General features: G+C 45.1%; 1 protein-coding gene across 11 annotated transcripts in view; it reads right to left on the minus strand.

Moving 5' to 3' along the window:
- The window catches only part of CADPS (calcium dependent secretion activator), a 205,224-nt gene that overhangs the window by 106,973 nt on the left and 84,166 nt on the right, over positions 1 to 14,085 (minus strand). For all 11 annotated transcript variants that reach the window (XM_039734102.1, XM_039734113.1, XM_039734111.1 and 8 more), the window contains exons 7-8: positions 4,971 to 5,082; positions 922 to 1,061 (exon numbers count right to left, since the gene is read on the minus strand). In XM_039734102.1, coding sequence (XP_039590036.1) covers positions 922 to 1,061; positions 4,971 to 5,082 — 252 coding nt within the window. The remainder of the gene's footprint in view (positions 1 to 921; positions 1,062 to 4,970; positions 5,083 to 14,085) is intronic.

Here is a 14,085-nt window from a genome sequence, read left to right on the forward strand (position 1 = left end):
ATGGACATAAACAGGACAGGGGATCTGTCCTCTCTGGCTTTGGTGCCTGTGATCATGGAAAAATTTAACTTCACACAAGAGTACTGGCTCTGACCTCATCAGCAGGGAAAACAGGAGGAGGAGGAATCAGAAAAGATGAGTGACCTAAATCACTTAATAATGGATGGAATTTAACACAATGCTATGAAAATAAAAGTAAAACAAAGTCACTTTTATAGCACCAAAACCAGACTGGAGAGTTATTTCCAACATCAAGTTTCCAGGGCAATTTCAATTTTTTGTCACATCCTCAGCTCTGAAGAACAATGAGAGCCTTGCCAATGGCCTTAGCTAGATCTTCCCAAGGATGATCTAATTTGTAATTATATGAAGGTAGAAGTGATCAGGGTTCCCTTTGGCCCCAGATCTTTTGACACTCCCTCCTGGAAGGGACAGGTGTCCCTTTTAACCTTCCCAATTATTAGTCCTACTCCAGGCAATTGTGGAATTTATTTAATTGTGGTGTGTATCTCAGTATAATTAATGCTGGTCACACTGGGGTTTATTTCAAGTGAAAAGTGCACTGTGATTTTGGTTTTGAGAAATCGATACAGGGAGACAGAGAATAACTTAAAAAATTATATTATTTTCAGTAAGAGAGTTGGGCAGTTAATCTATCATTGCTCACAGGAAAAAACATATTTTCTTGTGAGGAAAACTGTTTAAAATTTAAACTGTTTGTCTCATATGCATTAAAAAGACTGTGCTAAGAATATGGAAAGTGCACTATCAATGACTGAACTAATGCCATTTTTATAAGTGTCTTTCTGCTTCACCTCCTGTGAACTTGAGAAAGAGAGTTTCTCTTTGAGAATCTTAAAAAGCAAAATTTCCTAATGCACATTCAAAACAAAATGACTTTAGATTGAGACAAATGTTTACCCAGAGTGCTTCATGTTTTGAGGCTTATCCATTCTCACAGCAAGCTTGATCTTCAGGTCTTGATCAGGGCAGTTTTTGGAAACAGTCATTTTGTGCCACTCTGACTGCTTTGGGCTATTAGGAGTAGGGTGGAGAACAACCTGTAAGAATTAAAACAAGCAACGTTAAAGGGAAAAATTATTCATAAAATGGGGCTTAATGTGGAATAGAAATACATCAGAACAACAGAAATACATCATGACCTAGTTTTGTCCTAGAAGTCATACTGGATATGTGTATTCACATCAGCGAGGATGTTTTTTTATTGCTTTTTTAAAGTACAGCTTATTATTTTGAGATTAGGTCATATATTCTTTGGGTCCTCAATCAGCTCACGGGGCTGTGCAGACAGAGCTGCATGATCAGTTCCTATCATTTCAGGATGGTACATTTGACTGAGATGACAGCAGATAAAATCTGCATCCCATGTCATGACATGAGTGGCTGCAGGACTCTGCTTCCATTTCATGCAGCAGAAAATGCTGGGAGGGTCTCCAGCTGCAGCACATCCATGCAACACCAGTGACTGCAGATGAACACCAATGCAAGCACTTGGCTCAAAGAAACTGAAAGCTCCAAGAGGAGAAAGCTCCAAGAGTCTTTCCTGATCACAGCTGTGCTTTTCCCACTCATTCATTACCACTATAAAGCAGAGCAGCTTCCTGGACAGTAAGATACAGAGTATTCCCCCTAGGACAACACCACATCCACCATCTCCTCCTATTTCCATGCTTCCTCTGAGGTGGCCTAATCCCCTTCCTCCTACACCTGCTCCCCTTCTGATGCTTTCCCTCTCAGAAGTGACTTTGTCTGGTAAAAATTCATTCAAGTTTCCACTGTGCTGCAGTGAGATTAATCTTCTTTAAATTCATTAATCTTTATGCAAGCAAATTGTTTCACAATTCTTACAAATGGCAGCATTCACCCTCATTAACTGGTGTGCTGCCATCACTCATTTCTTGCTCATGCTTAGTCTATGCTCCTGCCAAACTCCAGCCCAGACTATAATCTTGTATTCCTCTGCTCTTCAACTTTGCTGCTGACTCAACAATCTAGGGGCTGTTTTCCACCAAAATATCATTGATGCTATTACCCTCTGATGAATTACTCTAAAACCTATTTACTGCCTCCTCTAAAGCCTGAGGTAAACATCAGTAGATTTTCAACTTTACCCTTATCCATTAATGTTATTTATCACTTCTTTTATTGAATTGCTTTCTCTGTCAGGAATCTGAAGCTGTTATTAGTCACACAGATAACTGAGCAACACCAGTCTATACTGCATCACTCTTGGAAGAAAACACATTTAAGCAAATCCTGAAGATGAGAAATGAGTTCTCCACATGAAGCAGGGGGTGTTAGAAGCATGAATACACCCAAGCTCTGAGCAGCATCCAAGGAACCCCAGTGCCAGGCAAGTCATGCAAGAACGTCCACCTGTGCTAACCTGCTTCTCTTAGTGAGGCAGCAGCCATTCTGTGTGCTTGGGATGCTCTCTGCTTTGATTTCTAACTCTTTCTTCAACAAAAGACACAAACTTTTCTCAGTGGTGTTGCAATTCACAGCTCTTCCCCTCCTTGCCCTCGGTAGATGAAGTATTGGCATGGCTGAAATCCATGGGAGCCCTGCCATTGGCTTCAAAAGGGTCAGGATGTATTCCCATGCCTTCAGCTGCCCATTCAGCAGTGCAGGGCTTGGGAGCATTTTCCAGTTCTCCCTTGGATAAAAGTGGTGAGCTGAGGAGTGGCGGCCGCTTGCCAACTTAACACTCGCAATAGAAAGTGGGCTTTGTACCCGCCTGGCAGAGCACAAAGCCACTGCTCAAAGGGCGGCTGAGCAGGGGTGTTTTGTGTATAAAACCTGCTTTCCTCCTCTCTCCATGCAGGCAGGTTCCTGCCCACTCCAACAGCTAAACCAGGGGCTTAACACACTCCCGGTTTCATTATTATTTAAAGAAGGAATCTTGGTGCAGCCTGAGCAGACACGCGTCATCTTTCGGCCGCTCCGGGTGCACCGAGCATCCCTTTGAAGTTTGGCCGACTGAGAGCACTGGTGGCCACGGGCCAGGGGAAATCATTGCCAGCTCCCCACACTTGCCACTGCTGGCCTGTGTCCTTCAGCCTGCAGAAACTCAGGGCTGAGGGATGGTTTCCTGCTGGATTGGGAATTAAAGCACATTGGTAGGGTTGGCTCATCAGCCTTTCAGGGCAAGAGGGGTTGCTTTGGGTGCTGACATCTTTCTCAGAACAACATGCACAGCTAATTGCCTCCCAAGACCAGCAAAGTCAGCACTGCTCATGGCTGCCAGTGGAAACAAGCCTCACAAAGCAAGAGAGGCTGCACAGAGTGTAACCACTCAGGGGAAAATCCCTGAATGGCAGTGCGGCTGGCTGGGTGAAAAGCTCTGCTCAGCATGCCACAGTGGATAAAGGCAGGGTGCCAGGCTGTTTGAAGTAGGAGGTTTTGAAAATAATCCTGAAAATATTATGATGCTGTGCAGCAAAACAATTGTAGGTCTTCAGCTGTAGTGCTGCAGCCTAGAGGGGTCATCGTCTTTGTCAAAAAAGGAGGACAGGGAGAAAGGAAGGATCAAGGTGTGGATGAGAAAGTCTGAAGGAGCTGTGACTCCCTTTGAAGAGAAGACTGAGAGGGGAAAAGAGGGGGTAGCTTTGCTTTTCTCTCTCTCAAGTGCAAGAACAAAGGATACTTCATGAACATGAAAACACAAATAATTAAAATGAACATGAATTACATGAGACAAAATTGCACGCAGCATTCTCCACGATAAAGCTATAAATTTAAATCAACAGCTCGCTAGGACCTGGGAGAATGTTTTGCACTTTTATGAACAGGATTAACACAAAACAATGTTAATTAGGAAAAATGTTGAATGGACAGAGACTCTTCCTTGTCAAGGCACAAACAGTCATAGAGTTAGCAAGAAACACCCCAACAGGTTAGTCTGTAACTGGAAATATCATTCTTGGGCTTGCAACAGGATCAGTGACTTTCCTGACCATGGATTTCTTAGCCATAGCCATAGAGACAGGATGTAGAGCAAGGAGTGCTGCAGGGCTGGGCAGACAGAGCCCAGGCTGCCCCTGAAGATCACCTGGGTCATGCTGAGCCATGACAGGAGGTGCCAAGTCCTCTTACCCCAAACTGATTTTCATGGAGTCATCATCATACTGATCTCAGCCTGGGAAGCTGAGGAAGGCATGGCAAGGAGTTTGCTGCCACTTCTGCCTGGGGCCAACACAAATTAAACAGCTGCACAAGATCCATGGAGACAAGTAAAGTGACTCAAAGCCATAGGAAAGTGCCATCCACAGATACTCTACAGTGATCAAGGGCCACCAGTGCCAGGGCACTGGTTTAGGGACCACAGGTGAGGGGCAGAGATGGGAAGATTTGTACTGTGGCCAATACCCTGGGAATCTGAGCTCTTTGCTATTAACACCATTGATGGGAGCAATGAACCCTCACGTTTCACTCCCCAGTCCAGCCCCACTGAAGCCACCAGCTCAGCCACCATCCATCCCCAGGGAAGCCAGGGCTCCAAGCCTTTTGCAGGGAGTACTGCAGTCAGTGCTTTCAAAAGCTCAAACCGTGCACCGGCTGCTCAGCAGATATGAGAGAAACTTAACAGTCCCTTGCCAAACTTAAATCCCTTCTTTTTGCTTCAGCATAATCCCCTTTTCTGCCTGAGGAATGTCCATTTCCGCAAGCCACTTTTAAGGCTTTCCGGTGTGCCAATATTGCACACAAGATCCTCTGCCTTTGCTCAGAGCAGGCACAGCCAGCTGAAATGCTGCCATTACAAACTCACAACAAAGACAGCATGCGAGATGCACTCCTTTCCAGCAGTGCAGAGCTTGCTTTCTTTCCCCCTCCTGAGGCTTGGCAAAAAAGCAGAGCATGTTGTGCTCCAAAGATATTTCTGTACAGGAGAGATTTCTCTAGAAAAGCAGGGCCAGAAGGAAACGTTACTAAACCCAAAATCTCCTTACCCTCCCAAGCTCTTTGTCCTCCAGAGCCAGCACTCCTGTGCTCTCCGTGAACAGCTTCACCTTCACTGCAGGAAGTGCATGGGTCGTCGTGAAATCTCCTTGGGTGCCCCAGCTGTGAAAAGAAGGACAGAGAGGTGTTCAGCTCAGCTGGCAGGTCAGCAGCAACACTGTTCAGGCATGAAACAGTTAACCTAAAAAGTGTCTGACACCAGCCAAAGTGGTTGGATAGTGTGAGTGACAAGGGTATTAATTATCTTCTTTGGGAAATGTTGGACAGATGTTTGGAAACATCCTTTTGGGAAATAAAGAGAGCATCTGGGAGCAGCATGAAACCAAGTTTAAGAGAACTTAGTTAGAAAGAACAATGTCTCCTGCAGTGCCAGCCTGTGTAGTCACAAGAGAAGTAGAGGATTGAAGACATCTGCACCCAGGATGTCTGTAATCACTCATGCCTGTCCTCTCTTGGCTCATTAACCTCTCCTTTCCAGGCTGAGAGTGAAGTTTGCTTTTTCTGAAGAAACTGCAACTTAACCTCAGTTGCTCTCCAAGTCTCAGCCCAAGCCAAGTTTAAGTTCAAGCCATTATGTCTGGAGTAATCCTAGTTTGCTATGACTACAGAGTAGGACACCAGCTCCTTGTGGGTGGGACTGCAGTGGCCAGGAAGATGCCACCTCTGCAACCACACCATGAACCACTGTCTACTATTTGTACTCTCTGAGTCATTCCCTGGCTTGGAAAGGAGTGCTATGGAGGCTGAGTTATCCACAGCCTCTAGACACATGTCTCTAGAGGACATCTACACATTTCTGCAATCATAAGTTGCCCAAATGCAGAGAAAACATGAACTCATTCCACGTGGGACCCTGCCAAGAGCGTGCCATGAGCAACACCTCTGAGTGATGTCGTGGAACACACTCTGCAACCCAGAATGCTGCAAGTTAGTGATTACACCATAACTCACTAACTACTTCTATTCACCCTCACTCTGCTAATGACACTTTCTCACTTTAGGCTGTCCTCAAACTACATCCTCTCCTGAAGAAAGGCAGTTCCCTTGAAAAGGCTCAGAAGACATGGTCCAGTGACTAGATGCTCCTCAAAGATGAACACCATGCAGCAGGTTTAGCATTTGGAAAATTATCAGTAAAAAGAATTCATTTCTCCTTGTGCTCTAGGAGTATGGGTTTATGCTTTGCTCCCCACTGAGCAAGTCTTCTCCAGCTGAGCTCAGCAGATGAGCGTGTTCAGCACAGAGCTGATTAACAAACTTGGGTTCTTCATCACCTTTGCTGTGAAGCTTCCTCTCCTGGTGTCACTGTTTCACATGTTTTGCCTTTTATGATGATGCATCAAACCTCCACCAGTGCCAGACAGCAGAGGTTTGGCTTAAATTATCTACAGCACTATAGGTCCAGTCAGGTCCTTTATATAATATCTTTTTAATGTGTGAGCCGTCAGCTACCTAAAAATATTTCAAGGGTGAGAAGCAAGAAACAACTTAATTTTCTAATCACAGATTTGGGTCACAGGTTATGTTTTCTCTCAAAAAACTGCGTTGTCACCAGGAGGGAAAGTAGGAAGATTATCTTGCTTTGGGTAAGAGGCAAAAGTAAGAAAATATCCAACCTTACACTGTGTATTTTGACAGCATCTGCTTTATAGAACTCGTATCTCTGTTTACTATTAAAAAGCTCTTATTTGCTGAAGCATTCCCAGACCATATGTTATCAACAAATGTTACTAACCAAATACAAACAGTAATTTTCATTAGGTTTCCTTCATGGGAACAACATTAACCACAAAGAGAATAAATGTTTTAAATGACAGCAAACATACATAGCAAACCCTTGACAACACTGGTGCTTACATATTCATACCCCCAAAAGCCCTGAAAAGATCTGCGCCAACAAATGGAGACCATCAAAAGTTGAGTTTTGTGCAGGTTGGAGCCTGTGGTGATGTCATTAGTTGCCATAGTGATGCTCAGCATAAGGCCATAATTCATGCCACTGAAACATCATTTGTATTCAATCTGAATACCCAGTTTATCTGGGCTATGTATTAAATTATTGTTCAAAAAATTATCTCTGGACAGTAGCTAGGTATTAGGATCTTCTGAGGGACTAACAGTGTAATGGTTTAATTTCCATATTTAATCATTAAGCAGGTTATCACTGCAGGAGTTCATTTGTTGGGAAAGTGCACAGGGACCCATTGTGGACAAATGCCATGAAGTAGCAATGCTATTTTGTCCCCCTATCACAGAACTCATGCTGACACCTCAAAGCAATAAAACATCTGCAAAAGCAGACAAACGTCACTCTGGCCAAAAGGACACACACGTACAGATGGATACATATGGATGTACAAACACCAAAAAAAGGTACACAAGCAGAACAATCCTGGCAGTACTTCCTCAACAGGACCATATTAACTATCTGAATCCTGCCTGAACCCCTCAGCTTGGTATTTCTTATTGGCCAGTGCATCCCAAAGTCTGGATCTGGTAAAGAAATGCTGCTGTACACAAAGAATTTACAACAATCATCGTCCTATTTATGGCATCTGTGCTCTTACAGTGCTCTCAACAGGATCTACTTTTGTCTCCAGGGTTTCTTATTTAGGATTCAAACTTAGGATAAGCAGCTAAACTCTTCTGGCTGCAAAGTGCCAGAGGTTGAGATATGCCCCAGGTGCTAACTTGACAGATGCTGGCCCTTGTTTTACCTTTTACAAGCATAATAAGGAGATCATCACTGTAGACTTTGTGTCCAGAGATTCACCTAGAGGTGCCATCACAGTTACTGACCAAACATCCTGAAGTGCTAGGATTTTATCCTGAATGGAACAAAAAATGACACATATCCAGAGGGTGTGAGTGGCCAACAAGCAACAAAGGTCAGCTCTTGTCTGCCATTACCTCCACAGCCTCATGGGCTCACCTGCCTGATTTCAGGAGCATTTGGGAGCTGCCCCAGACACTGCCCTCACTCACACACAAGGGGCAGTGATGCCACTGCCAATGCAGGTGCCAGGTTGCTCAGACCTAGCTGCTCTCAGCTGTCTTGGGTTGCTGATGTGAAAAACCTTCAGGCTGATGCTATTCAGCCCTTCCCAATTTATGGCCAAAATCTGTAAGACCACTCTCCTCCCACTGATGCTGTACCAAGCTCTTACCCTTTCCTGCCATAAGGTCACTGCAGAAACAACTATTGTCCCCCCACCATGGAAGTGCAGTGCTTTACTAATCTTTGGCTGTAGGGCTGAGGACTTCCAAAATGCAGATATAGCAATTATAAAGTTAATTACCACACAGCTAAGCTAAAAATACCAAAAACTTTAAAACACTGTGGCACTGCTAAGTTAAAATTCATGATTGAAATACTATTTGGGATATGAGTAAGGCTTGAGCAAAGTCCTGTAAAGATCCCTGTCCTGACTGCACTCATGTATCACGAGAAACCAGGCAGGAGGGTCTCTGACTTCAGCTGCTTTTCTTCACAATATCCCACTGATGTGACCTACAATTTTCTCAGCTGTCCTTGAGAGACACTGATTTAGTAATTTCTGTTCAACTCAAGTATGTAAGTTCCTCTAAAGAAAATTTGAGCACCTCTGACCTTCCTAAAAGCTAACATACACATTTAATACCCAGGAAAATTAATTAAACTCTTTCATTCATAAACTGTGCTCTCCAGCAAGTCTGCTCAGCCCCTGCCTAATTCAGAAGTCATCCTTCTTCCATCAATGTTCTTGTAACTTGATGTAGCCAGAACACTGATGCCTGTGATTTATATAAATAATGAACGAGTGCAACTGGGCTGCATTGCTGGGCCATGAATCAGCCCTGCTAACCAGGCTAGCAGGGGAGCAGCTGCAGAGCTACGTGCTTTCCACAGGGGGGACATTTAAACATCATCTATGACCTCTTCTCGTGGGCTTCAAAATTATCAGAGGATATCTTTTATCCCTCTCCAGCTTGCACAGAATAAACGAAAAAATCAGAAAATGAAGTAAAAATGTGTACTAAAGGAGAGCTATGCTGTCCCCTCAGTGGGCTCACTCCAGGAGTGCATGATGCTCACTGGCCACAGCAGGTTCCTGGGACAGATCTTCTCTGCCAGAGGTGCTGCCCTTCTTCCTTGTTCCCATAAATTCACCACCTCAGTAAAAAAGTGTTGTAGAATAATATTCCTACATGTTGACCACATTTGCAGGAGTGTACTGAGCCCCCTGCTCAGTATAGCTTTCCCAAATTAACCAGCTCAGCAGCAGTGCCTGTTCCCTCCCAAGACAGGAACACGTCCCTGGGAAGGCAGGACATGGCAGGCAGCTGCTTCTGTCCCTGCAGGGTCACCAAAACCAGCAGCAGCATCACCTATCCCCCTGCACAGCCAGCTGGCTGTGTGTGAGGGCACAGAGGTCCAGCTGAAAGGCATTTAATATATGTGACCATGTTTGGGACAACAGTGGAAGGGCAGCTGTCCTTCCCTTGCTGTCCTCTGCTGTCAGAATGGCATCTGGTGAGGATGCCAAGACTGGCCAGTCTGGCAGCCTCCCTCCCTCACGCAGTGCTGGTGGAGAGGTTGTGCTTCATGCATTTCTCTTCATTTCCAACCCTCATCTCTCCTCCTCTGACATGTCTGTGTCTCTCCTGGTGTATAGCTAGGTCTCCAAAGTGGGCTGGCTGCTGAAGGGAAGCTCATCAAGAGGGCAGCACAGACAGTAGCCTGACAGACACTGCCTGGGCTCAGTGACTGCTTCACCTTGTGTGGTGTGATGCTTTTAATCCAGCCTTGTTTTCTCAGCTTACTGCGGTGCCCAGCCATGGTCCCTGCTGGATCTGGATCCTGCTCTGAGGATGGAGAGCTCAGATCCCTGGAGTTCATTGCTGGAGACTGAAATGCTACATACAGTCTCAGTTTAGTTCTCCCAGAAATCCTGTCTAAGAAATGATGGTTTTATTACTTTAGCACACTCCTCCTCTCCCAGGAGAGACCTTTAAATCTTGGGCCATAAATCATGTATGCCCATGCTTGAACACTGGGAAAAACAGAGTTAGAGCAGAAGCACACCAGGCACTGAGCTAACCTACCTTCATGCAGCTGATGGAGTAGTGCACCTTTTCCTTTAATGTAATGCTAAGCTGTGTTTCTTTTCTACATATTCCTAGAGACACAAGCGAGGAGGAAAATAAACAGGTTTAAAGTATCTTTGACAGTTGATTATATGTGAAGAAGCACACAGGATAGCTTTTTACTATATTCTCTGATGCTTTATCAATACCAGCCATTCAAAAACGTGAACCAGAGGTTGATGACCACAGTTATTTATCAGTGATCTACCTGAACTTCCCTTGCCCATACACAGAGGCAATAGTTCATTATAACTGAGCACACACAGACTCACTCAGGTCAACAGCAAACCCTCAGGCAGGGATGGCATTAATCCCACTGGGATGAAGATACACATTTTTTTAAATGAAAATAGTGCTTGGGAACTTCTAGGAACACCATAAACTAGGCAATGGTGAGCCCTTCACAACTAGAGGCTGGAAGAGCTCACAGCTCATTGTAGGGAGCAGTGCAGGTGAGGCACTGAACTGGCAGGGATGTGGCAGAACAGACGTGTCTGTGACACATGGCAGAGGCAGGTGCTCACACCTGCACCAGCTGGGTCACAAATCCATAATAAACAGAAGCAGGGTATCCCAAAGCCTTTGAGAAGATATGCATTCTTTGCAGCTCTTGTGGGTAATGGCAATGGATAATAGGTTTTTTGTTTGTGTCTTTGGGGTTGGAAAAAGCCCATAGGCACAGAAGAATTCTGGCTTCTTCAGGCACTCCAATAAGGCTCACAGGCTGGGTCACACACCTGGAGACCTGTGGGATGCACACACAACTCCTTTTCAGCAGGAGAATACCATAAACAACTGCCAGTTTGGGGATGCTGTGCTGGGGACAGCTACAAACTAGTTTGTGACTACAAACCTCAGTTGAAAACCCAAAATGTAGGGAACTGTAAATGTGCCTCAGTCCCCTGCTTTGGGCTCCTGCTATTGCAATAAGGAGAGATCTAAATCAGTAGTTAGGCCTTAATTTGCCTCATCCCAATTTAGCATGCAGATGAAGTGATGCCTGACATAGAGGGCCCCTGTCTTTCCACTGCTATAAAGGTGTGCTGGAGGTGACTGCTGCATAGTCACAAAAAAATATTTGAAAATAAAATATCAAAGAACACATGTAGATGCATATACACTGCTCATGCAAAAACATCCTGGGTTTGGAAATATCACTCAGGTGCTAAGAAAGGCACCATCCCATTCTGGCTGTAGAAATGCACTGAGAAAGGTTTGCATCCATAATACATTGTGATACTCAGGGGCTGCTGAGCCTCCTCTGGGATTCCTCCCACAGTAAAACTTTGATGTGTTTACTCACCTTCAAAACAGGATAACCAAAGACATCAGACACAGATTGACAACACAGCCTATTTTTGTTTACATTTGTTTCCTCCCCTCCCTTTCAGCTGCCAGAACAGCCTTTCAGTCCCATCCCCTCGGAACAAGCTGAGCTGAAGTGGGAGTGACAGCACAAACAGATTTGATTCCTCCCAGACTTTCCTGCACAGACTTTGCAGTGATTTAAAACACACTTTCACTGATGCAGCTCCCATGCAGGTGCTGACAAATCAGCATTCCTGTAGGCACTGGCCAGCAGAGGTGGCTATACCTGCCTTCCCTGGAGCCACAGAACACTAAGCAAGACCATGGCTCTGCATGCAGCACTGATGTCTGCTCTGGGATACCCCAAGGATGCTCTGAGTGAATCCATAGTTTCCTATGGTACCTTAATTCCTGCAGAGCATGGAACACTCCCTCTGCTAAAATAGAACACCACTAGTAAATATTTTGCTTACAAAAAGGGTGCTCATTTTGCCCAAAACACCACTGCAGAAAGCACTATGGTGTTATTCAAAAGGTGAGCAGAGACAGTGTGTCACTAAAGACTGGGCTCCTTCTACAGCAGCTAAGGAGGTGTTCCAACCTCCAGCACTTCATGCTCTGTCCTTTTCTGCTTCCACAGCTCTGAGACACAATGTATGTGTCACACACGCAGGCACCATCTTGCTTAACATCATGCAGACAGCAGTACCAGACCATCTCTCCCTCCAGGAGCTGCAACTCCCACATCCTCAAACTGGCTACGGCAGCGCTACACCGCCGGCTGAGAGAGAAATATGTCTTGGAGAGATCACATCTGCAAGGCACAGAAGGGTGAGGGTAAAGCTGACAGAGACTGCAGCAAAGCAAAGCCTGCAAAGGTCTGCTCTTGATCTGCTTGTGGCTCACACACAATCCCCATGGATCCCATCCCAGTGCCAGCACGGGGCACTGCAGCCAAGAGGAGCTGCTGAGGCCGACAGCACAGCTTTAGGAACCCAAAAAGGGATGATCTTTGCTATGCAGAAAATACAGCTTGATTTGTGTTTCATGAGAATGACTGATGCACTGGTGAAGTGTCATGAGGAAGGAAGAAGGGATGGGAGGTGGATTTAAAATCACATAATAGCTATTTATGGCCACGAGATGGCATTCCTGCCCCAGAGATGTCCCTCCACCATGCCTGCACCCAGCCCAGGACCACACACCCCTCCCAGACCACTGCACCCCAGGCTGGACTCTGCTACAGAAATCCCACAGCTGGCTTGGATGCAAAATTGTGGCAGTGCTAGTCACCACAATCTTTTGGGTATTAACAGGAAAAATTAAAAAAAAAAATAAAGTTGCATGCTTACTTTCCATGATTTAAATGATGACTGCTTTTCAAATGCCTATGCTCTTGTTCAATATTATCACGATTAGAGAAGAAAAACTCAGCAGGGGGAAACGGCAGTGAAAGCCCAGCACTGTTTTACTGGGAGGTCTGAACTGAAAGAAAAATTGCTTTTACAAGAGCTGCCTACTGTATGTACTCCATCAGTGTATCTGCTTTGGATACAGCATGAGTTTACAGCTTCATTCATTAAACGCCTGTGTGCATTTACTGTCTGTGGCTCTGACCACTTCTTGAATAGAGTGACTTCAATGGCACACACATGCTAATCAAAGTTTCCTTTGGCCAAAGATGCTCCACTGACCCAGCCACAGAGCTGCTCACTTCACAGAATAACTAAATATGATTCATCCCTTCTATCAGATCTTGTCACCCTGGAAAAAAATACAGCTGAAGAGGACTGCCATTGGTTAAGGCCTGGTCATGATTTTGGACATAATAGAGCCATTCCCTGTCACATTCACAGAAACTTGGTATCTCACAAACACAGACCATGGAGAAGGAAATGGAAATCCTCTGCCTGAAAATACAGGTTGCTGGTTTGTGCCAACATAGTCTAGACCTTCCTTTATAAAACTTAGTAGAGAGCAGTGAAATATTTTCTAAATGCAAACAGCAGAAAACAACACAAGGTACTGGGAGAGACCAATCTGATTTTTATTTATGCCTCAGCACATGTTATATTCTTATAGGGGCTTCCTGACTCCCTCTTTTACAGTGGAATGGGACAGGCACCCTTCCAAAATCAGCTAAAAGGAGGAAAGAAGTGTGAGACCATCTCTTGTTGTGCCACCACTCACCACTCACATTTTTGCTGTCTTATATTTTTCTAAGCCAGGATCCAGGACAGGAAGCTCAAATGCAGCCAGACACCTGGGTTTGCCTTGCCCAACTTCTGACCAGTAGAAGCAAAGTTCACACTAGCATCTCCTGGGTCAGGGGGGATGAGTGGACAATTGCAGCAGGTGATGCCCACCCAGCCATGTGCAAGCTCCTCTCTCTATGAGCAGCCTTTTCCACGCAGTGACAACAGTATGTGGCTCCCTTTAAGGGCTTTTACACTTAGTTCTGTGGTTTGTTGGGAGATGCAGCACATTTACAAAGCCACTACACTCTACCTTCATTTCACAGAAAGAATACCTAAAATGTTGAAAAATCACTATCAAGGTTGGTCTTCTCATTTCACCATTCCAGAGCTTTGTCCAGACAGGCACAGTACCAATTCTTCAAAGCGTGTCCTCTATCTCCCTACACTGCTTTGCAGCAATAGCAGCACCCCT

This window comes from Passer montanus, unplaced genomic scaffold (genome assembly GCF_014805655.1).
Source record: "Passer montanus isolate IOZ18808 unplaced genomic scaffold, ASM1480565v1 scaffold9, whole genome shotgun sequence".
In the NCBI taxonomy this organism is placed as follows: Eukaryota; Metazoa; Chordata; class Aves; order Passeriformes; family Passeridae; genus Passer; species Passer montanus.